The sequence below is a fragment of the Neopsephotus bourkii genome, unplaced genomic scaffold (assembly GCF_033783945.1).
Source record: "Neopsephotus bourkii isolate Nb327-2 ecotype Australia unplaced genomic scaffold, CSIRO-AGI_Nbou_v1 NB_915, whole genome shotgun sequence".
Classification (NCBI taxonomy): Eukaryota; Metazoa; Chordata; class Aves; order Psittaciformes; family Psittacidae; genus Neopsephotus; species Neopsephotus bourkii.
The window spans coordinates 119,197-145,036 of record NW_026901409.1 but is presented as its reverse complement, the minus strand read 5'-3'; the positions used below and the strand labels follow the sequence as shown (position 1 = coordinate 145,036).

The following is a 25,840-nucleotide window of genomic DNA, read 5'->3' as shown; positions in this document are numbered from 1 at the left end:
AACACTCTCTAACAAGACCTGCTGGAAAAAAACTATTAGCACAATGCCTCCTTCAGTAATCTAATTCATATTTTGCTGCTATTTTAGAATACACAACAGCCATTCAAAATGACATTAACATTCTGTATGTTTAGTCATCACTGACAGCATAAGATCTTAAACGGATTATGTGATGTACATGCTCAGCTCAGTGGAAGTGCTGTTACTACTCCTATAATTTTTTAAACACTACTTTTAAAATTAATCCAGCAAAGTAATACGAGCATCCAATGGCCAATAGTACCTTTGCACTCCACAATTTTAAATTGCATCAATTTACGTTAAATGTGCCTGCTTGGTTCTTACAATGTATAAAGAGGTTCATTTTGATACTGACTTCTCTTCACCTACAAAAGTCATACTTCTATTAGCTGCTTATCAGTTTAGACAGCTAGTACTAAGTTCTTTGTATTTTATGTACTGTTTGAGCAAGCTAACACATGGAGTTTCTTAAAGCACAACAGTTAAATTAGTGAATTTCATGCATTTAAATGTGGCCTTTACACCTTGGCTTTCTTTGGGAATTTGCTACAAACCACATTATCAACTGATATAAAGGCAAACTAACTTCACTGCAACAGCAAAGGAAATCTTAACACTAGGAAACTGCTATCTGTCTTTACCTGTGGTTGCAGTCTTTGCTGACTTAGATACTGATGTATTTGCTGCATTCTTGGTGTCTTTATCTTTCTCTTCCACTCTAGACTTTACTTCTGGGTTAGAGATATTTTTGGTTGCCTTCTCCACAGACTCTTTCTTTTTGGGAGAAGCTGTTTTGGAAATTTTGTCTAACGAATCTTTTATAGCTGGCTTTGGTGAAGCCACTTGTTTTGATTTACCATCACTTTTCTTAACAGGAGAAGATGACTTGGTCTTAGTACCCTGCTTTTTTGTCTTCGTCTTTTCTTTAAGATCCTTCTTCAAAGGTTTACCTAAATTCTGATCAACAGGCAGAGCCTCTGGATCAACCATGGAAACATCAGGGTGCCTAGGGGAAGGGCTGCGATCCTGCATCGGGACAGGTGGCGGGTCAATATGTTTGTATGTAATTGTCTTGTCTGTTGGAATGGTTTCTGACTCATCTTCCGAGTCAATGTTAGCATCTGCAGTAATGGAAGGGCATTCCTCAGTCTCGGGGGGAACATCTGAATCTGTCTGTGATGGTGCAGACTCGCTCACAGATGTGGGAGGAGTTTCATCACACTGCCGCCCTTGCTGCTTCCCCCCAGAAGGTGGCTGACCTCCCCCAGACTGAGTTAATGGCTTGTCTTGGTCTTGAGACTGTTCTTCATTTGCAAACCACTCAAGGGGGTTTGGGTTGATGAAGGAGGGTGAAAGTTCAGTCCTGGAATGTTTGTATTCACAAGAGGACACAAGGCATAGGTCAACATCTTGACGGGATTCTGCTAGAGATTTTCTTGGAGTGAAACATGCACTTTCTTCATAGGAATAGCTGGTAGCTTCCGGTGACCTGGTAGCTCTCCCAGTTGTCTCAAATGAATAATCTGTGGCTTCAGGTGAACTGGATGCTTTCGCAGTTGTCTCATAGGAGTAAGTCATCGCCTCTGGTGACCTGGTGGTTCTCCCAGTTGTCTCATAGCTGTAGCTAATGGCTTCTGGTGATTTAGTTACTGTTTTCCCTATTGTCTCGTAGGAGTAATCCATACTATCAGGTGATCTGGTAGCTTTCCCATTTCTCTCATAGGAATAATCTGTGGCCTCAGGTGATTTGGTGGTTTTCCCAATTGTCTCATAGGAATAATCTGTGTCCCCAGGTGACCTGATGGCTTTTCCAGTCATCTCATAGGAATAATCTGTATCCCCAGGTGAATGGGTGGTTTTCCCAATCATCTCATAAGAATAATCTGTGGCCTCAGATGACCTGATATTTTTTGCAGTTATCTCGTAGGAATAGTCTGTGGCCTCAGGTGACTTAGTAGTTTTCTCAGCTGTCTCATAGGAATAATCTGTGGCCTGAATTGATCTAGTAGGTTTTCCAGCTGCCTCATAGGTGTAGGTAATATCCCCTGGTGACCTAGTAGTTTTCTCTGTGGCCTCGTAAGAATAGCTAAGTTCTTCTGGTGACCTGCTTTTGTCTGAATCTTCTTTTTCTGGGCTGAGTAAAGGCTCTGGACTGTGCTTTGTTAGGGGTTCCTGGTAACCAAATGCTTTGGCAGGAGACACCTGCAGTGACAACAAAGGTGCATGACTGGCTGAAGCCGCTTCTGCAATTGCAGGAGGTGAATCTGGAAAAGTAGGAGAGAATAGAGGAGAAGATTCCCTTGGAGTTAATGGAGATAGGTCAGACTTTGGTGACAGCTTTTCTCCTAGGCTCTGCACCTTTTCTGAGGTAAAAGAAGAATGGAGTGACATATCTCTGGGTGGAACAGCACCTGAAAAAGTTTCTTCTGGCAGTGGTGAAGCTACCTGGGAAGGTGTATGAGCTGATGAAGTTGAGGATGAAGCTTCAATTTGAGAAACTGAAATGATTTCTGAAATATCTTTCTCCTGAGAGTAAGATGAATGCTCCACAGGAGAAATCTTCCTTGCAAAAGTGGGCTCCTGTATATCCGAAGGGCTATAATCTACCTCTGTTGGTCCATTTTCAGATACATGGTGTACACTAGTGCCTACAGTAGGATATTCTGGAGATTGCCTACTAAAGTCCATTGCTAAAGACTGCTCAGGGGACTCCTGACCAAATTCTACTGACATAGTTGACTGCTCAGGAGATCTGCGATCATGCACCGGTGTTCTTGATTTTGCAGTTTTAGGTGAGAAATCTGGTGGAGAAATCGACATGGGCCTTGGGCACTCTTCCTTAGACGGAGACATTTCTGTTTCCTGAAAAGTTGTTGGTGTTTGTACAACTGACACTGAAAGGGAATCATCAACTTCGGTAGAGTGGGGAGATCCAACCTCAGCATGCAAAGAAGGAGATACATCATCTGTAGTTGGTTCTGGAAATGAACTAGTAGCAACAGATGCTGTAGAAACAGAAGCTACTCCTTCTATATGGGAATAGGTGTCTTCTGCTACAACTTCATCAACAGGAGTCGCAGACTTGTCAGAAACAGTGCCTTCAGAAATTGACATTTTGGTATCTTCTTTTAAAGAACCAAACTGACTGATATCTATTTGAGTAGGTGAGAGATCACCCGCCAACTTGCGCTCATCCAGAACCAGTGAAGACTGGGAGCTGCTGGGTTCTGTATCCTCCATTTTTCTTTCTAGGCTGAATCCTTCTTTAATTACCATAAACTCCATGCTTTTTTCATCTTGTTTTTCTTGGAAAAGGCCCACAGAGCTGGCTTCAGAACCTGGGCTCATCTGAACTGGTGATTTTTCTTTTTCAGGTTTCCCCTCAGAAAGACTTCCATAATCTCTTGTGGGAGACTTTAAATCAGCACTCAAAAATGTATCATAACTGGTTTCTGAACCTATCAGTGGCGGACTCCGCAGAGGGGAGAGAACTTTCTCAATGGGAGATTCTGAATCTGGTACAGGCTCATCCATAGGGCTTATTCTGGGTCTTGCAGACTCATCTTTGACTTCACTGAATTCAAAGCAGACAGGAGCTTCTGTTGACTTTTCACTGGTTTCAGATGGAAGCTGACTGGACTTCTCATCAGTGGGAGACTGATAATAAGGTGTGTGGCCAGCACTACCAGCAGCAGACTGTGAGGGAGATGCTACTTCTAATGTTTTCTCTTCAGGGCTTGTGCAGTGCTCTTCAGCAACTTCTTGATGTACATCAGGCAATGGAGCGGTGGGGACAGGCTCAGGTGAGACCTTGATCTCATTAGGAGTGAGTGAAAAGTTCACACTACGTTCACTCAATGGAGTTTTGGGAATGGGTGATGGAGGGGACAAACTGTCAACTGGACTCTTTGCTGGACTATGTTTTCCACCAAGATCTTCTTGATAGGGTTCTTTGATTTCTAGTTTGGTAGTGCCTTGGATTTCACTTTCCTTTTGCCGGTATACATCTTGGAATACAGATTTGCAGAATTTGTCCTCCTCTAATGAAGAAGGTGGAGAGATAGTGGAAGCCGAGGCGTTATAGTCTTTACCTTCTGTGGCCTCTGTTTTGGATCCTTCAGATAAACCATTATTAGCATCTGGAAGTGGAGAAAGTTTAGGTCTGCCAAACTCTTGAGAGTACAGTGATGTCTCATACTTGGTAATATTCACATACTCCTGAGAGGGTGATTCACTTTCCTCATTGTTAGTTTCATCACTCATGACATCTCGGGGTGTTGACATTTCATCCATTGGAGTTGGCTCACTGGATATTTCAATGGTAGACTGTGTGTAACCTGAAGTAGCAGTGAATTCCTCAGGTTGATCTTCTCTATTTTCTTCATCAGAAACAGTAGCTTCACTTTCTGAACCACCAGGTAATGTCTCATCATGGATGGAAGAGGCTGGTTCAATTGCTGGAGACTGAGGCTCTGAGTGTTTTGTCGGTGTAATTATGAGTAGGCCATATTTATCTTCAACTTCACCAGCTTCTGCAGCTTTGTCTACCACAGCCATCACATAATCTTCTTCAGCTTCTATTTTTTCAGTTTCTTCTTCATCTCTGATGTCTTCTGCTTTGTCTTCCTCATCTTCTTCAATCTCTTCAGTTTCTGCTTTTTCTATTGCTTCTTCTCTGTCTTCCTCAGCACGTTCATCTGATGCCTCATAATATGCCTTTTCAATATACTTTTCATCTTTAATGTTAGCATCTGTCTCAGCCATTATTTCTTCAACTTTTCTTGGCTCCTCCATATATGCTCTTGTGGTGTCCAGTGATGTCTTTTCTTCTTCATTTTCATCTCGTTCTTCAGCTTCTTCTGTCTCTGCCTTTTCCTCATAATCTCCTGCTTCGGATGATTCTTCCAAGCCAGTTCCCTCATCTTCAAACTTTTCATTGTCATCAACTCTGTTCTTTTCCACAGGTTCCAGCTCTTCAGGTGTCTGTTCAAGCTCACCCTCAGCCTCTGTGGTCGTTATGCCTTCATCAGAGGACTCGGCAGGTCCTTCATGATCTAATTTTTCTTTTTGTACTTCCAAGCCCTCTTTTTGTACTGTGCCAGTGAGTTTCAGTTCATCCTTTATAAGTACAACTTGAGGTTTTGTTCCTTGTTTTGTTTCTACTTCTTCAGCTTTTAATTCCTCAAAATCCTTTGTTAAATCCTCTGGTGAGGACATGAGGGATCTCTCTGCTTCAAGTTCCTTTCCACTGGCGGCTATTTCTGCAGTTGCTACAGCTGCTACAGTTGTGGCAGCAACTCCAACTGCTGCAAGGGCAGCCTGTGCTCCACTGACTTTGATCTCCTTCTTCACAGTCTTAACTTTTCCTTTTTCCTTTGGTTTTCCAGCAGGTGCCACTTCTTTCTTAGCAGGTTCCTCCTTCTTTTGCAGCTTAGGCTTTGCTGCTGGCTTTTTGGATTCAGCTGAAGGAGTGGCTGTCTTCTTTGTTTCTTTAGGAACCTTTTTGATGTCCTTTTTGGTTTCTTTTTCTTCCTTCTTAATTTCCTTCTTCTCTTCTTTTTTAGCCTCTTTTTTAGCTTCCTTTGGTGGGGCTTCTTTCTTTACTTCCTTCTTAGTTTCCTTCTTCTCTTCTTTTTTCACCTCTTTTTTAACTTCTTTCTTGATCTCTTCTTTCTTGTGTTTTTCCTCTTTTTTGATGGGTGTTTTCTCCTCTTTCTTAGAAACCTCTTTCTTTGGTTTTTCTTTTTCCTCTTTTTTTTCTTCAGGTTTTGCTTTGACTTCCTTTTTAATTGGCTTCTCCTTAGACACTTTTGGTTTTACATCTGTAGTTTGTTTTTCAGGAGTTTCAGATTTTATTAATTGGTCTTCTTTACTTGTTATGTCTTTTTCTGCCACTATCGGTTTGGTCTCCACTTTTGCTGGTTTCTCTTTTTTAACTGAAACCTTTTCTTTGCTTTCCAACTTCTGAGGCTTTTCTGGTGCTGGACTAGGTTTCGCAGGCTCTGGTGCTTCTTCTTTAGATTCTTTTCTGACAGGCTTGCTTGGTGGTGTCTTTGCAGCGGGCTTGAGACTCTCCTTGCTGTCTGTTCGTTGTTTCAACTTTCCCTGTTTCACAGCCCCAGTAGCAATGTTTCCAGTTAGGTCTTTTTGTGTAACTGTTGGTTGTTTAAGGAAGTCCAAGTGTTTGAGTTTTTCTAGTCCTTCTAGAATATTATATTGGGTGCTGTTTCCAGGAAACAGAACTCGGATTATTTTTTCTGCAGGATTAGCTGGATGCCACACAATCAAGGATGACACAGAGGTGAAGTAGGATAATGGAATGTCTAGTTCTTGGCCATTTGGTAGCAGGAATTCAGCTTTATCTTTGTTACTACCACTCCACTGCTGCATAAAATATTGCATCTCTTTGCTATTTTTGACAGGATTAAGGACATACATCTCAAGTTTGCCGACTCCCATTTTCTGAAATAAAATGATGGGGTCAATGGTATTTCCCGTATTTCTGTGAAGAGGTTCTGGTTTCATAGACAATTTATTTAAGTACTGGAGAGTAAAACAAGCTTCTTCTACACTTCTTTTTACTCTGAAGTTAGGATCCAGGTTCTTCAGGTTCTCAGGTACATTAAGGAATACAACTCCTAAATCAGGTGAGATCAGATTTTTCATCCAGTCGCTGTTGGTAGTAGACCCTTGTGACTGTTCCTCTTCTAGTTCAGCTATCTTTCGCTGAAGCATGCTATTGATTCCTGGCAGGTTATCATCTCCAATGTGAGTGAGCAGAATGGAATCTACCCTGTCCAAGTGCCGGATAAGTTTCCAAAAGCACGATTTTCTTTCAGAACCTCCATTGATGAGCATGTTGAATCCATTCACTGCAAACAATGCAGAGTCCCCTCTTCCTCCTGGGAAAATGTAACAGCAGGGTTTGGAGAGTTTCAAGAAGCCTCCTGAGGTTGGAGGCTCCAAAATGTCGAAAGGTGATGGCACTTCTACTGATTCTGAGAGATACTCGGTGAATTCAGAAAGTCCTTCCATTTCGGGCAATATGGAAGACGAGTTGAGTTTAATGTTAATGAAGTCTTGAAGGTTGTGTCTGTCAAGATTGGAATTTTTCCAGTCTCCTTCTTCAGGGCAGAAAAGAGTCAGGCTGGCTTTGTTGGCTGGGTGTGTGGTGCTCAGTAATTCACCAATCTAGGGTTATAAAATGAAAACACAAGAAGATGCATATAAATTAATCTTTTTTATGATAATTAAAGTCAGAACGTAGTATTTCCTGATCAGACAGATAAAAACCTTTTCATTGCTTCTGCACTGGTGAGTACCCATTCTGGAAGCTAAAGTAAGCTGTTATCACAGTTATTTTACTGTTGTGTTTTTATAAATACCAAGAAGAACTTTATTCCTGATTCCTATAGCCCAAATATAACAGTAACCCAAGGTTCCCCCTTCCCTCCTCTACCTTTTACAGAAGGATTGTACAAGCTTTGACATTAAGAGGCTATGAGGACTATAAGGCTAATGCTGCCCAAGCTGCCACTTATCTCTACAACTGGCTCATGAGTCTTCCTGTTGCCCCAGTCCCCCTTGAAAAACCAACAAATACATAAGGGACAAAGCACACCTTCGTATCAGGCAGAGAGTCAGGAGAGGAAGCCAGTGTCCTCCCAGGGGCAGCTGCCTTCCTCACCCCTGTTCTCATGGGATATATTCCACTCTACCATTGCTACCACAATCTTTCTCTGCAGGCTGGCTCCTGAAAAGCCAGCAGCACTCCCACAATAACACAACTGACTGCAGGAGAGCTTTCAGGAACACCGAGAAATGAGTTATGCTTCAGAAATGAAAACAGTTCAAAGTTTTGTGTTTCACAGACCATGAGGCAGAGGGCCAAAGAAAGAGCCAGAAAAAAATTGTTAGGGGAAAAAACGCTCTTGTCATCATTTTGATTTTAAGCTCATGGACCACAGAAGTAGCCTCGAATAACTCCATTAATTTTGACCATATTTGATAACATACTGGTACCAAAATAAGCTGCTGAAATAAAGGCACAGAAAATAAGAAGTTCTATGCCATAGTATGAAGAGCTGTTTCTGTTCCAGTCTGAACTAAAAACCAGTATTTGATGGTCCCAGATTAGCAGTTGAACAAACATGAAAAAGTGTGACATACTTTACACTTTCTCCCAGTTCTAACTTTCTTTTGGTTTTGATTTTTATTTTACTGACAATTAGGATAAATGTTGCCCATTTCTGTTCTATTTACTCTTAACAAAGAGACCATCAAAGTTATGTAAACTTCTTCTTTAAAGAAGTAATTCAGACATAATAAGGCTATATGTCAGTGAAAAATATGCCAGCACTTCATCATGCAAAATACCACAACCTTCTCTGCAGAGAAGCAAGATGCAACAACAGATTTCATAAAGATGACAGAGATTATGTTACAGCTGAGTAATCTGAAATTCCTGGACCACAAGCTGAATCAGCAGAAGAAATGAATATATAAAAATTTAATTATGTTTGATTGTATTAGACCTCTTCAGGCTTTCATGTGTGTATGTTCCCTTTTCTTTGTGCTACGTAATTTATTTTCAGCATTTAAAAATAAGTAAAACTCAAAAAAGATGCAGTGGCTGTTATCCAAAGAAAAATAATCCAGCCAATACCTAAGTAAAGCAGATTTTGTATCTTCCTTTGTCAGCCCTACTTAGTATCCAAACCATTTGACAGGAGTATAAATAAATCTCACTAATATGTCGGATGTGGCTTTGTTCAAAAAGAAGCAATGGAAAAAACCCCAAGCAAAACAAAACAAAACAAACAAACAAAAAAAAAAAAAGAATGCTGAAAAGGATGAAAGATAAGGAAAATAGGAGAATCATTTCTATTGTTTATTGCAGAAATAAGAGAAAGGGGCAGCACAGACCACAGGTCTGAAATAGAATCTCATTAATACGTCTTACGCTATGTCTCTGATTATCAGGGAGAGACAAAAGTAGTAAATGATCACTTCCTTTGGATAAATAAATCTGAGTCTGTTGCACACATATGTATATAAATTGAGTAAAGACTGTTTCTCATTTTCTGGGCAAATATTCTGGCTAGATAAAAAAACCATTGTAATACACTAAGCTAATTAATACAATGGGCCAGGGTTTGGGCTTGATCCTCTCCAGTTCATATTGTATCGTATTTGGATTTCTGCTTCATACTCCTAAATTCTAATTCTCTTTGCTCCTAAAAGTTGGCACTCATAATACAGTGTTAAACCACTGATAGCATAGGACAATGAAAAGTTGGAAAAAAATTATTCCAGACATAGATCATATCAGTTAGGAATAGCAACTTTTGTAATACCTCAGATATGACCTCAATGGATTTGCATTTCAAATGGTTACACCAAGGACATCTACAGTTTAACTATTTACGCTATTTGATAACACGAAGGAAACCACTAATCATTTTTTTCTAGCCCTTTTTTTCTAACCTTTTTCCCCATTCATAGCCCAATTTTCCTGGTAATGGCACCCTTCTTTAAAAAATGTCACATGCACAGACTGCAGTATGGTAAATGCAAACTTCCTTTGCCTTTGTGAAACCTTGTAGAAGCAGTGAGAGCCCAAGGCTTCAGAAGCAACAAGCTGGAAGCCAACACTTTCAAAGAGCCATGCCAGCTGGCTGTTGAGCCTGCTGCTAGCCACAGTGATGGCCAAGTGAGCCTTACTCATAGCCCATGCGAGTATGCCCTGTGTACCCATCACTACAGCAAACCCTTAGTGCCTGAAATGCATTGCCAATCACCATCCCTCTGCTTTCCAGCCAACAGTTTCACTTCCTAATGATAATGGTAAGATTTGCCCCTAGTTTTTACGTTTAGTCATAAAGTAGTAATGTGTTGCTAACTAATCAGAGATGCAAGGAGCTTGGGTTTGGAATTTCTTAAGAAAGTAAGTAACTCTGCATACTGCTAGTGAATTTTAGGTGTCATGTGTATTTCAGACAGCAGGAACCCAGCTCTTTCCTTAACCTACAACCATATGCTGAACAAGGAGGCTTTGAGAACAGGATCAAATGAATACCATAAGGTCATGTTGGAGCTATGCAAACTTGACTTTTTCAGCACTGAGCTTTCAAATTTCATTCCACTGACACACTCCTAATGAATTTTGGAAACTAAATTCCTAGGGATGCAGCCATATAGTTTATTTAAATATATACTTATGCAGCAGCCAAATTAAGTGTGACAGCTTGTTTACTATGGGTTCCTCCCCTGTGGGAGCTTTCAGACACAGTACATTAAACAAGACAGCAAAACAACAAGTCATGAAACAAACAGCATTAAGTACTGGCATACTTTATACATATCTTTCTGGTATGTAAAAATCACAAAATTTACTGGCCAATATTTAACACTACTATAAAGAACCCAAGCAGATAGGCCATGCAAAAAAATGACAGCTTTCCTACAGACAGCCTCTATCTTGTTTAATGTCACCTATTACTTAGCTGCCACCAAGAAAGAACCTGGTGTCAATCTGCCTGTTGTGTACATGCATCTTAGATAAATAAAAGGTATATTTTAAACACAACACTACCTCCTTCCATTGTCCAAAGGTTCCTTGATTTTATGTTTTTGGAGTTTATAGTGTAATTTCACAAATTAAAATTTAATCATTTTGGTAAGCAATTTACATCTAATCTAAAGTAAATTAAAAAATGTTTTGAAAGAAAGCCTATACTGAACAGTAAAGAGCATCAGCATCAGGCTGCCAATGTGTTGGTAGCTCTACCAACACAGAAGGCCATTTTTAGTCTTCTAGAGACCTCTGCCATCACATGGCAATATGTGGAAGACACTTTTCTGAACACACCTCTTGATCTGTGAAGATCTCAATGAAGTTCTGGAAGGAGAAGGACCCTGACTGAAGAATGAGTTCTCCTGTGTTTTCAAAGCATTGACCGGTCAGTACAAGGAGCTTGTGTCTTGCAGCATCTGTGATCATTAAGCGCACCTGAAGTGAAAGAGAGAAATACATCAGTAATGGGAGTTACCACGTGTTTCTGTATTCTTCTGAGAATGGGCAGTTCTTCTCTCCTAATTTAAAACATATTTTGCACCAGAATCTCCCAGGATTGTTGAAACAAATTACAGTGCTCTTTACGAAAGACAAGTTAAAGAAAGGTACGAAAGGGAAAAATGGAGGGGGTCTGATGAATAAACCAAAGGAATGACATGGAAAAGAAGAGCAAAGAATAGAACAGAATAAAATCTGAATAAAAATCGCAAAAGTTCTTCCATGAAAAAAGCATATTCCTTGTATAACTTGTTGAATCTTAATAGCACTGTGTCAGAACAGCCTTGGTAAACTGTATCCCATGTGCTAATGCGGGTCAACCACATGTGTCAGACTCAGTTTTTGGAAAGTTGCTCTTCCTTTCCCAGAGTACAGCATTACTTGCAAGTCAGCTGTAAAAACATCACTGAAAAGTAACAGCCACAAATCACACATAAGCGTGTCATATGTAGACTGTCATCCTGTTGTAAACTATATCATCTAGAAAGGTAAGGACAATCCTGCTATGATAAATTTGAACTTCAAGCACCCAGAAACAGTCACATGCACCATTTACATCTCATGATGGACTGACTATGAACACTGTAGTCAACCCAAGATCTTTTTCAATATACAGTAGTAAATTAAGTGGGTGTCTGACAGCACAAATGAGCTTGCTACTGTGAAATAAACGTCTTCTGCATTTCAAAATAACTATTTCAAAGCTCATTACTTTACTTGATCCTCACTACAGCTCTAATAATTTCTGTTTCCCCCCTAGAGGGATATTTACTTGCATGCTAACATAAATCCATATATTCAGTATATTTCTTTTGGCTGAACAAAATCTAAATTTAAGAACAAAACTAAGCAAAACCTGTGTAAGATTCTGTATTGTTGAGTAAGTTTTTGCAAATTCTTCGAAAGTCTTGTTCAACACTGAAAAATCAATTCAGCCTACAGTAAGGTATGAATTTAAAGTGCACAAATTCCTCTGTTTCAGAAGGAATTATGTTAAACCAGAATTGTGGTTCTAGAGCTTTGCTATCCATGTACTAAATCAGATGAGCAGAGTCCATCTGGAACAACTCCACATGATATTGCACCCAAGCTTCATCTCCATGGAGAAGACATAATCACCTCGGTTCTCGTATTCTGTCAAATATTTATATTGATTGTTAAGCAATCACTTCTGCTAAATAATTCCTGCTTATACCAGGGAGGCTGAGCCAGAAAAGCTTGATCTGAATCTCTCCTGAACAACTCATGTTTTCAGTACAGGTAGAAAAGAGACACTGAACAGTATCTACCTGAAAGAAGATCCTAACTCTACTACATTTTCTTTGTTATATTATTAAATAAGTGATACTGAGCAGCAGAAAGTTCCTGGAATTGAACACAGAGCTAATGGTGGTCTGTCGCTAACTGCATTAAATAATTCTATATTCAGCAATATTCTTGCTGGATGTAGTATATCTATTTTATTTGAGACAAAAATACAGATAAGTGCAGACGGCTGATGTGTGTTACTCAAATCTTGTCTGCTTTAGCTGTATTAAAACCATAAAAGAACTGGCTTTCTCTTCTATGTTTTCTCTTGTTGCTGGCAGCAGTGCTGGACAGTCTGCCAACTTATGTTTAAACTCACCAGGTTTTTCAACAGCAGAATTTCCTGACTTGTGAATCACTAATACGTGACTGTCACATAATTCCCCTTCAATCTATTTTGTAAATCGATGATTAAATACATTCTGCAGAGCTAGCAAACTATGGCAAGAAAAAAACTAAATAAATGCTCATCGATTACAGAGCATAACGTATGACACACATGGAAGACCTTCAAGAGACACATAAATTCTGTGTCTGGGTATAACCAAGGCTTCCCGAGGGACTACCAGAAGTTTGTCTCCTGACTCCTGATTTCAAGACTGCTGATTTCTGAAGAAATACTGCAAGGTGATGATTCTGTTCAGCTCCACCTGAACAGAAGCTGCTTGAAGTCCCGAACTGTTTGAAGGAAGCAGGCACTAAGATGTAGGCTCAGTCAAAATGGATGTAAAGATGGAGGGTGAACAGACAGGAGTGTCAGCTGATCAGCAGTTTTCCAGACTAATGGTACAGTTGCAGGAGGGTTAGAGCAACAGAATGGGGACTTCTTAGGAAGGAAGTAACTTTTCATGGGGGTTTCAGAAACTTATTTTATTTGGGAAACTACAGAATCTCTCTCTTTGTGCCTCTTTTCTGGGAGGTATTTTGGCATCTGATTTGAATATGACAGGAGCTGTGGGCAGAGCCATGCTCTGACTCCCAGTATGGCTATTGCCAGGCAGACTAGCAGGAATTTCTTTTAATGTCATCTTTGATTTTCCTGAATGGGAGATTCAACTCCTCTTGTGGCAGTCTGAGCTCCTTGGTAGGTCACTGTGTCCCCAGGTACAACCTGGAAATATCTTGATATATGAAACTAAGTTTTACATTTGAAATAATGAGCAAAGCGTGACTATTAGAATCATAGAATAGTTAGGGTTAGAGAGGACCTTAAGATCATGTAGTTCCAACCGCCCTGCCATGGGCAGGGACATTCCAACCTCTGATTTAATTCTTCTGCCTCTTTCTTACTGTCCTTTTCTGGACTGTGTTCAGTTAGCAACTTGCTTAGACAGCCAAGGTAAATCTCAGCTTGTAACTTCTGGCTGTAACCAGTTTGGCAAGATGAAGGTGAAGAAAAGATTGCCTCCTGCAGTCTAGCAAGAGGAGATCAACAGTAACCTAGCCAAACATCTTCCAGAGCCCAAGGAGTAAAGAAGTCATTAATGGGCCTCATACTGTGCTCTGCTATATGGTCATCCATCAAAGGTATGACAAGCAACAGCAACAACAGCAAGAGAAAATTGATTTCCCTACTTTTGTCTGTTTGGCACTTCCCTCCTCCACACAATCACATCACAGCTTTTTACTCTGAATGTCTGAATCTATTAAAGAGGTGCTATCCAGCTGCTCCTCACCAAGTACCTCTAAAGTTGTTTTTTTTTTTGGTGAATAAGCTGCAATTAACTAAGGTGAATTACTTATTCAAACTTGAACAACTGCAGAAATTTCATTTCAGAGTCCTTCTTCCTTTCTTTAATTTTTCAACCATCACTTAAGGCTGGTAACAAAATAGATTTTTCATTACGTACTACAAGCATATTTCCCAACAGAAATGGTACTATGTCAGTGCTCTCCAGCATAGGCTGCCAATGCAATTATCCCTGTTCTTTCAACCTTCAGTCTCACTAGCTAAATTTGTCAATTTTGTTTTTGAGCTACGTGACCCTTTCTTTGACTCTATTCTAATGAACTCTAATGAGTTCACAAGGAATTCATAAGGAATACCTCTTCTGAGTACTATCCACAGTCTGTTGATCATGTCACATGCTTTTTGAAGGACAGATAGATCAACCTAGAATCATCACATAGCTGAAAATTATTCTTAAAGACCTAAATTTGTCTCAGGGTACTTTCAGGAACTTTCTTCATGTGTAAAATAGGCATCCCAAGCTACCAAACAATAAAGGATCAGAAGAAAAGTAGATGTAGTTTCACTGCAACTGCTTTCACTTAAGAAGGCAATTCGGTGCACTATGAAAAAATGAATACCGAGATCAGAGGTGTGTTTCTGTCCTATGTCTCTGACGTTTTGTCAGGAGTCTGGGAAAACAGGGAGAAAATCAAAGGGTGGCTGATGTTTTTCACAGCTTTTGCTCCTAACATGTTCTTTCATCCACAGTTAGGACCTACTTTTACTCTGCTAAGACTCTGAAAGATGTATTGGGTTTTGCCAGTCACTAAGCTGCAAGGCAGTAACTGACATCCAAGAATACGTCTCCTTCGCTGCTCTGATCCTGTCCACTTCATGGATTTTTTATGACACATGCAATTAATTTTTCTGACTTACCTCAGTACTAACTGCTTCATCTGAGGGATTGATCAGGACTACAGTCTCTAAGACATCACTTCTGTGATGAAGAATCTTCTGACCTGCAAGTACAGAGAGAAAGGAAAAAAAAGTAAAGAAATGTAATTCAACCAGTATGGTTTAAACCAGTACTTCCCATGAGCTTGTTGTACATCCTGTTCTGCAACAGCTCTCTGGTCACCCAGAGCTTTGCACGCTGGCCACCACAGCTGCTGTACAGCTCATCTCTTCAGAAACACCCATGTCATGTGGTCCTGTGAGCCAGAAACATCACTATGGGATATCCAAGGTAATGGAAACCAACTGGCAACTGCACCAAGCCCTGTCTCTTCCTCCTGGCTGGGGGAGTCCCTGTAACTCACCATGGTCTCACAGAGCTGGTGTGGTCAGGGACTAGAGTAACTGTCACCAGCTGAGCATCTGGCCCTGTATTTTCACATATACACATCACAGATATATGTGAGATTACACAGTCCTGTAACATGCCCAGGTGATTTTAAATGAGATTTTCCAGCAACTATCAGTGGCTTAGCTGCAGCAGCAAGAAAGATGCTGCAAACTTCCCTGGCAAGAAGCAAAGTGAATATTTGGGCTGTATACTGCTCTGCCCACCACAGCTGATGAGCACAGTCTGTGAGATAAGCAAAGGAGCTCAGGGTGTCCCTGCTGCCCACCACCAGCAGTGCCATCCCGCATGACACTCTGTGCTCCATGTCGTGCACTGTGGTTGTGCTCCTCATGCATTCATACCCCATGCAGACCCCAGGTCCCTGGCCACACCAGACGAGCCAGGTGAAAGCCAGGACCCACCCTGCCAAAACTCCCCTTTCAGCCCTCAGCTAATACTGATTAACATCAGGACTCTGCGAGAAATTGCCTATGATGGTGGTCAGACACTTGCCATGCTGCCTTGCTTCATCTTCCTCCTGCTTACAAAAACCGTAGCAAGCAATGTTAGGCAACAAGAGTGAACGGGTGTACAAATAACAGCTAGCTCCTGAATGAATAATGTCTGGACAAGACTGGTGCAGCCTCGCAGCCCACTGGCTTTCATACTTAGCAGTCTGTCTCCGTATTTAATAGCGATATTCATCTGACTGGGAGTGAATGCCAGGAAAACACAACAGAACCCTTGACATTTTTTTTTCTTATGTTAATTGGCAAGTTCTTATCAGGGTCTCTTTCTGTGAGAACTGCAGTGAGATTAATTAGCAGCCACACTGTCATTCAGAAATCCAGACTGGTAATTAGTCCAAAAAAACCATAAGAGCTGTCCCTTCTGAGCAAACTGCTCGGTGCCATATTAACTAATTAAAATAAATAATTACGCTTAAAGGGACACACAAGGGGCACAGAACAAGTCACCTATTTGCCAGCTTCAAAACACTACCCTGTAAAAGAAACATAAAATGACAAAGCTGAGAACAGCCACGCTGAAAGGATCTCTGCATTCCTGGGAGCACCAGGCGGCTGGGGCAGCCTGAGAGGGTGGGCAGCCAGCCTTTCCCACAACACCTTGGTGCTGCCCCAGCAGTGAGCCTGCCTGCACCAGCGATGCCCTCTTCCTCCTCCTGTCTCTGCCTCCGCCCCTCCTGCCTTCCTCCTCCTTGCCCACCAAGCTTGCCGTGTGCTGTGTCTTTTGCTGTTGCTCAGGGGAAGGTCTGTGTTTATATTAAGAGCTTAGAATCAATTTATAGAAAGTGCAGGAGAAGGAAAAAACCTCTAAATGTTCTCAAGTAAAACATGAGATGGGGTTGTAGGTTACTTTTTTATGCATGACAGTGCCCAGAGACTTGTATATAATAATCTAATTTGTTTTAAGAAACATGACTTTCTTAACATCTGGGGTTTTTTTTTTGGCTATACTTCATTGACAGTAGAAGGAGACAGACTGTCTATTACAAATGGGGAGGAGGGCAGGTCTCCCACTGCAGCATCCAGTTCTGGCATTATCCTCTGTAATTCAATTTATTTTTATAGCTCTGCTTCCTTGCCTAACAGGAATGCATATATAAGGCTACATTCAATAAAGCATCCAGATGGTTCTGTTACTACAGACTCCTTTAGAAGATGCTCTGCGATCTGATATTTTAGTTATTCTGCAGATTTCCCTCAAGAGATTAGGCAGAGTTTATTAAATCTAGTCTTCACCCTTGGTAAGGAAACAAAAGAAATTGCCACCCTTTAGTTGCCACGGAGATTTCTCCCTTAACATTTGATGACAGAGAGCACACATTTTGCTTCGGGCCAGACTCAGCTTCATACATGATTGGATATTAACACATTAAACACAGATAGAAAAGAAATGCAATTGGCCACATGAATAATTTGACAAAGATGCAGTGTTCACTTCGAAGCACCCACTTTGGATTTCACTGAAGCTGCTCCAAGGTGTGTAGCTGCGAGAGATTTGACCTGAGGAGTCGCAGCTCCTGCTGACCAGCACCAATGGTGGTCACTTACGTCCTATTCACCCATGGGCCAGACTCCAAGCCAGTCTCAAGGTGCATGGGTTCACGCACCTTGAGACTGATTTCCAGGGGCAAGCACAGAGGTCTGCACCCTATACACTGTGTGACTGCCTCCCTCTTTGATGCCTCAGCATCAGCACGTGTTACTGCTTATCACACAGGGTGGGGGGACCAAGTGCTGGCAGGGGTGAGTCAGTATGAGGGCTTCCACCCCACGTAAAGCTTGATAAGTTTATGGCTACTTGCTGATACCAGCAAGGAAGCTGTTGATATCCCATGTTGCTACTTGAGAAATAAAAAAATGCATCTTTTCAAAACTATTTACAGTTTTGTAAGAATGACACAGGCTTACCCCTCCCCCCCCCCCCCGATCCCTTGAAACACTCAGATACAGTGAAGGGAAGTCTCCCATGGGAACAGTTTTATCAAACAAGCAAAATATCACAGTGTGAGCACAGAAAGCAGCAACAGCATTTCACAAACTGGAAAGAGACTGTGACTAACTAAACTACAGATGGAGAGGGAGAATCTGAGACTTGTGTAGAAGATCTAGGGTTACTTTGTATTGACTTTACTGGATTTTTGCAGGCCATCACTACGCATTTGACAAGATATTTCTGAGAGCGTCAGAGGAAGGGAGGAAGAAACTTCCCGGTTGCACAGAAGTGGCTGGGTGAATAGGTTTTACCTGCTTACTGATTCTAGAAAGCAACTCAAAGTCTCACCTAAAGACTTCCAGAAAAGAATATCAATCTTGTCTGGAAGAAATCTAAGTATCTGCACATACTTGATTTTATTAAGTAAAGCTTTACAGTAAAACCAGATACGAATAGAGTTTTTGTAGCTGTTTGATTCAGAACCAGAGCAGAGAGGAGAAGTAAACAGCATATGACAATTGCTTAAAGGGTCATTTCCATATGCATCATCTGAGTTCCTATGGCCATAGGATACTATTACTCCCCAACTTAGCCAAATATCAATGGCAGTTATAGTAGTATTATTAAGATGGGGATGGTGTTGCTAACATTTCCTAGGAAAGTGACTGAACAGATTTCTAATTTACATAGTTGATCTTTACAAGCCAATCAAGCAGCATGATGACTTTTAACAATGTTTATGTTACATTTATGGAAACACAAGATGTAATGGCAAGGGAAAGCATTTTTCCGTCACAAAAAAAAAGGAGCTTTTTGCCTAGCCAACAGTAATGCAATAACCCATACATTTTAGATAATTTCAACCTCCTAATTGTTTTACCTACTTTTTCAAGTGGGAACTTAAGATTTATCTTCCAAAAAAGACATGTTAACCTTGTGTTCAGCATGGTTGCTGATGTTATCAATAGAGAATCCAGAGCTCTGGATGACTGGTTATTTGATGGTTGCTATTTCTTGTACTTACTGAATAAATCTGTTTTTCCTTCTTTTCAAGACAAAGATCAACAGGCATAATTGTCAAATGATGCTATAATTGTCACCAGCCCCCAAACCTCCCCACAGTCTATCTCAAGGCACTAAATGACAACGATTCCAGACCAAGGAGAAAGGATCAGGATTCACTTTTACAGATTATCAATTATCTGAAGAAATATTGCATAAATGCTATGGAGCACTCCATTCCCCTTCACCTTCTCTGTTGAGACAGGGTCACCAGAGCACATTAAGTTTCCACTGACATAAACTACAACCTGGACAAATAGGCAAGAGTACAGCATTAAACAAGGTAGTGAGTTTTATGGAACTGCCAAACCAAATTCTTATGTAAAAAATCTGCAGTTCTTTATCTGCAAGTAAGAAGAAAATTATTTGCAGACTTGACAGAGAAATGGCTGTATAATGAACAGGCACTGAACTACAAGAGCTGAACTTCAGAAAGCCTCTTCTAGAAAGCCCTGCAAGTGATGCCAGCAGCTGCAGAGGCTGATCAGTCAGTCTTCTAAATAGCTGACACCATGGGGAGTGCGTAACACAGGCATAACTCCATTTACGTCAGAGAAGACAGATTCACTGCCTCCAGTGCTTAATTCAGCCCAATGTTTTCTTAAATTTAAGTTTGGTGCAAGGAAGATACAGTCATTTTTCCAGCCAGAACTCTCATATGTGTACAAATAATAGAGTACTTTACACATTTCTAGGTGAAAATAAAAATCCATATACCTACTAGGATGCTGAGTTAGTGTGACAGCTGTGAACAAAGAGTCAGCTCTACTAACATTGCTGAGCCCTCTGATGGGGACAAAGATTTGAAAGAGTGACATTGACTGCAAAGAGCGACTGTTACTTGTGACTGTTTAAACCTGCCTCCTCTGAACACAATGGTTAGTTCAAATTCATATCTAATGCTACATGTTTTTTATAAGAATTATGTCTCAAAGTTAGATTAATCATTCTTGCATCTGATCTGCTGGAATACTGAACTGTTTTGTGACTGCAGGAGGCATAAATCTGTGTTTTATCTTCTCCCTTCATAAATGGAATTCATATTCAAGTTTCATATGGTTCAGCTGCAGCCTGGTGATTGTTAAATGTTTTTCCTACTCACATTTGACTTGCAGCAATTTATTAGCAACAAGTCCTGAGAGGCAATGTCGTGCATGCTGTATTTTAGGATTTTTAAGCTCAAGTTTATTTAATGAAACAAGGCTTGCATATATTTCATTTCAGCTGTTGGGTAAGTTCCTATCTGTCAGGTCTCGTTTGAGTTTCTACTTCCAGGTAATAATAGAGCCCTGAAAGTGGAAGGCTAAACAGAAGATGATGATGCAGTCTGAACAGCAACTGCAAGACTCAGCCTCTATTTACTGTACATGAACCCAGTCAACTAATCCTTGCTCAGGACTGTGAGGGAAAGCAAGCTGACCTGTCTGCATGAATGTTCATAGATGAATTCATACTTTCTGCCTCCAACTTTAATCTCTAATACTGGCAGGCTTATGAACTGAGTGTGCTAGGAGCTGCTGCAAGAACTACAAGTATTCACAGGGGAATTCACCCCTCTGTGACCCATTCCCATTGAAATCTCCTGAAGTAAATTTAAGGCATTAAATCATGTTTTCAGACACCCTGTTTATCAACAGACTAATGGTATCAACTTTTCACACTAAATATCGATTTCTTGCACTATTTGCCAACTTCATGTGACGTCTAATTTTTTGTCAAAATATAGCCATTTATCAAATGGAAACAAACTGCTGACCTTTCGCTCCCATCTATTACTGAAAGGGGCAAATTATTACCCTCAGCTGTCATTCCTCACCTTCAGAAACAATGATTTTTGGCATAATTCTTGGTTTTTTACAATTTCAGGGCTCTCTGAATGACTGACAAAGTATTGAAAATCTCTTCAGAACAAAGCAGTACTAAAAAACAACCTGAAAAATTTGAAGCAAATCAGTCTGAAGCACACTGACAATGAAAGCTTATATGTTGTATTTCAATGCCTTCTGAAATAAATAGGTTTGTCTCCAGAAAAAGGGGATATGCCACAAAAACGGAACAAAGTGCCCTAAGGATTTCCTTATCAATTTCACTGAGACTCTGGAGAGGAGTGAAATTTAATCTAAGGTTGCTTAAGTCCCCAATAAAATCAAAGGGAACAAGAGTACACCTGCTGTTTATATACTGAACTTGCAACAACAGTTGAATCCAATGGTTCTGACAAATGGGCTCACTCTTGACTTGGCTTAAGTAAAAAATAAATATCACAGACACACAACAGCACCAATCTGTTCAAGGAGTTCAGCTACCTGTTACTGGTATTGAGCATTAAAATTCGCTACCAGTAGGGAAAAGTCAAGCCTCTTCTTGAAGTGAGTTACTGTCTTTAATTATTAGAATACTTCTTTGATCAGAAAATCAAACCTTCCTCATCCTTCCCACTATAATCAATTATTCCCAATACCTAAGATTTCATACTTCTGGGGGAACTACCCAGTATCCTAACCAGTTGCTGTGCAGATGGTGGGTCCCTGACAGCAGTCTTTGCTTTCTCATTTAATGCCTAATTGTTGCTGTAGTCAGGCATGCCTGTCCCTAAACTCCACTGTTTCTGTCTTTTCTTGACCTGTGTCATTTACCATCCAAATGGTAGACCAAGCTCAAACCCCAGAAGCCTTGTCTGTCAGCACTGCAATTTCAGTGAGAGGATGGCAAACTAAGGACATAAATCTGAACTGGCACAGCTGGAATTACACATTGCAGTCAGGTGAGTGCAGCTTTATGACCCTGTACTAAGATTTGATTTCCTGTTGTAGGAGTTACAGGAAGTAAAAAAAAAAAAAAACTCAATCCCAAAAATGTGTTGATAGAGCAGAACAATTTAATATCTGGTCAGAAAGAGATGGAAGAATGACGGCTGCTTGTCAGAGGGCCATCATGCCTTGCTCAATAGCATGGCTGTAAGTCAGTGTGGATTGGAGAAGCCAACACCCCATCCTTGTCCCCAGGGCACACCCCAGTGTCTGACATGGGCTTTCCCATGCAATTATTCACCTGAAGTCACCATCTCCCTCAGGATTCACCCTTCCAACCTTGAAATAAGAGGCTTCAGAGAAAGCTATAAGACTGCTGCACTCATCAATATGGAAATATTCATACGTGCCTTTATGTCTTATCCTTCAATTGTTTTGCCCTTAAAGCCTTTTTATATAAATTGTATAACCTTTTCCATTATTTTCAAGGCAATATGTAGCACTTGCTAATGCTCCATATATTTAAAAAAAACCAACAAAACCAAACAAACTTAGGATCTTCCTTCAAAATATTTGTAATTAAGAACGGCTTCCTGAAATGCTGTTTTAAATCTTGTTTAGGAACATTTCCACATATTGGTTTTATAGATTAAAACTCTACATACGCTGTGGTCTCTGAACAACTATTTTCACAATAAAGTTTATCTTTAGAACACATCTGAATGGTATGAAAAGATTTTAACCCCATAAATAGAGATAGGGAAGCAATTTCCAAGGTCATACAGAAACAGATACCTGAATCTTTAGAAACCAACCAGAATGCTGCAGTTACACAATCCTTTTTGTTGTGGAAGGTAGATCACTATGTTGTGCATTAAAGAACACTGAATACTTAAAAAGCAATGGATAATGGGTTATTGTTTCTTTTGACTGCTTCTCAGAGCTAAAGTTCTTCTATAAACCACTTGCTGGCTATTTAAAAAATAGTAGAAATTTGTTCTATCTAGCAAAAGCAAAGCAAAGCAACTTAATATTTTCCTCTCTTAGTTTTTGTATTTCATAAACTTAAGGCAAGCAAGTAGGCAAGTGTGAGACTCACTGTAAGCACTCGTCTTGAGTTACGCATCTGTGTTACAAGTAGTAATCTTAAAAAGCTGTTAACAGCAAGTTAGTAAATTGATGGCTTGTATACTATGGTCAGACCTGTGTTTTTAGGCTTTAATCTTTTCATTGTCTCACATTTACCACTTGCCTACCCTTAAGTCTTAAATGCGTAGAAAATGTCAAGGACATCTGTATGATACACTGCAGAACTGATCCATGGACTGGAGCTTTAATTTTCAGCTGTACAGCACACTGCCCTCGTACTGCATAGAAAATGGCAGCCAACAGGCACAAACGATGGGAGACTGCAGTGATGCAGAGCTGACTCATCAGCCCTGAAGGTCAGTGAAAGTCCTCGTCTGAGCCTGCATTTGGAAGTGTTACTAACCAGGAAAAAGTCAGAGAGCTGCACACCATTAGCCCTTCCAGAAAGAATTTTCTGTTTAGAAAGAAAGAATTTTTTTCTTTTACTACTGGAAAACATTTCAGATCCAGAAAGTAATCATGAACAGAACAGACCATTTCTCACTATAATTTGTTTGCAATAGTCCCCAAAATGTGGTATTTTAACTTCACACAGAAGAAAAGGAATCTCTTTCACATCCTAACTCAGTGTTAACTGTCAAATGGCCAAATACAATCTTATTTGGAAAAAATACTGTTTCTTTTTCAATACCTCTGTGGCTTATTACTCACAGTCCACTCTTTATCAAACACTACCATATAACATAATTCACAAGATGAGTTAGAAGCGTAAGTGTTCCTTTGTTATACCAAGTGCCAAGTATCACAGTATCACAGTATCACAGTAGGTTAGAGATTGGAAGGGACCTCAAAAGATCATCTAGTCCAATCCCCCTGCCGGAGCAGGAACACCTAGATAAGGTTACACAGGAACGTGTCCAGGCGGGTCTTGAATGTCTCCAAAGAAGGAGATTCCACAACCTCCCTGGGCAGCCTGTTCCAGTGTTCCGTCACCCTCACTGAGAAGAAGTTTCTTCTCAGGTTTAAGTGGAACCTCTTGTGCTCCAATTTGTATCCATTACCCCTTGTCCTTTCATTGTTTGCCACTGAGAAGAGCCTGGCTCCATCCTCGTGACACTCCCCCTTTATATATTTATATACACTAATAAGGTCACCCCTCAATCTCCTCTTCTCCAAACTGTAGAGACCCAGCTCCCTCAGTCTTTCCTCATAAGGGAGATGCTCCACTCCCTTAATCATCTTAGTTGCCCTGCGCTGGACTCTCTCCAGCAGGTCCCTTCCTTTTTAAACTGAGGGGCCCAGAACTGGACACAATATTCCAGATGAGGTCTCACCAGGGCTGAGTAGAGGGGAATGAGGACCTCTCTTGACCTACTAACCACCCCCCTTCTAATACAACCCAGGATGCCATTGGCCTTCTTGGCCACAACGGCACAGTGTCGGCTCATGGTCACCCTGTCGTCCACCAGGACCCCCAGGTCCCTCTCCCCTACACTGCTCTCTAACAGGTCGTTCCCCAGCCTATACTGGAACCTGGGGTTGTTCCTGCCCAGATGCAGGACTGTACACTTTCCCTTGTTATATTTCATCAAGTTATTCCCCGCCCAGCTCTCCAGCCTGTCCAGGTCCCTCTGGATGGCAGCACAGCCTTCTGGCGTGTCGGCCACCCCTCCCAGCTTAGTGTCATCAGCAAACTTGCTGATAGTACACTCAATTCCCTCATCTAAATCGTTAATGAATATATTAAATAATACTGGTCCCAGTACCGACCCTTGAGGCACTCCACTAGACACAGGCCTCCAACTAGACTCCGCCCCATAGACTACAACTCTCTGGCTTCTCTCCTTCAGCCAGTTCACAGTCCACCTCACTACCCTATCATCCAGACCACACTTCCTCAATTTAGCCGCAAGGATGCTGTGGGAGACCGTGTCAAACGCTTTGCTGAAGTCGAGGTAGACCACATCCACCGCTCTACCATCATCCATCCACTGTGTTATTTCCTCATAAAAGGCTATGAGATTGGTCAAGCACGACTTCCCCTTGGTGAAGCCATGTTGACTGCCCCTCATAACCCTCTTATCCTTGATATGCCTTAAGATGGCACCAAGTATAAGGTGTTCCATCACTTTCCCAGGAACGGAGGTGAGGCTAACCGGTCTATAGTTACCCGGGTCCTCCTTCTTGCCCTTTTTGAAGACAGGAGTGACATTTGCTTTCCTCCAGTCCTCAGGCACCTCTCCCGTTTCCCAAGACTTGGTAAAGATGATGGAGAGCGGTCTGGCAATGACCTCAGCCAGTTCCCTCAGCACCCGCGGGTGCATCCCATCTGGACCCATGGATTTATGGATATCCAGATTGCTCAACTGGTCTTTAACCCATTCCTCATCGACTAAGGCAGACCGCTCCGTTGACCTATCTTCATCCGGGGTCTCAGCGGTACAGGACTCTTCAGGACTGCCTCCAGCAGAGTAGACAGAGACAAAGAAGTCATTCAGTAACTCTGCCATCTCTGTATCTTCTGTCACCAGGGCACCCGTCCCGTTCATCAGCGGGCCTACATTGCCTCTGGTGTTAGTTTTACCTGCCATGTATTTGAAAAAGCTCTTTCTGCTGCCCTTGACCCCTCTCGCCAGCTTTAATTCCAAGGAGGCCTTAGCCATCCTAGCAGCTTTCCTACATCCTCTAGCAGCAGCCTTATATTCTTCCCAAGTGGCCAGCCCTTCTTTCCATGACCTGTAAACTCTCCTCTTCCACTTGAGCATACCGAGCAATTCCCTATTTAACCACGCAGGTCTCCTGACCCTCTTCCTCGACTTCCTACGTGTCGGGATGCTCCGATCTTGAGCTCGGAAAAAGCAGTCCTTGAACGTCAACCAACTATCTTGGGCCCCTTTCCCTTCAAGCAGCCTAGCCCACTGTATTTCCCCTAGCAATCGCTTGAAGAGGCCAAAGTTTGCCCTGCTAAAGTCCAGGGTTGCGATTCTACTTGCTATTCTACTGACCCTACCACACAAGATCCTGAATTCTACCATCTCGTGGTCGCTGCAACCAAGGCA

At 41.2% G+C, this 25,840-nt stretch overlaps 1 protein-coding gene across 1 annotated transcript in view; it reads right to left on the bottom strand.

Moving 5' to 3' along the window:
- MAP1B (microtubule associated protein 1B) overlaps positions 1 to 25,840 on the bottom strand; it is a 66,965-nt gene that overhangs the window by 4,070 nt on the left and 37,055 nt on the right. Inside the window, exons 3-5 of the mRNA XM_061357733.1 lie at positions 15,012 to 15,094; positions 10,892 to 11,032; positions 663 to 7,212 (exon numbers count right to left, since the gene is read on the bottom strand). Coding sequence (XP_061213717.1) covers positions 663 to 7,212; positions 10,892 to 11,032; positions 15,012 to 15,094 — 6,774 coding nt within the window. The remainder of the gene's footprint in view (positions 1 to 662; positions 7,213 to 10,891; positions 11,033 to 15,011; positions 15,095 to 25,840) is intronic.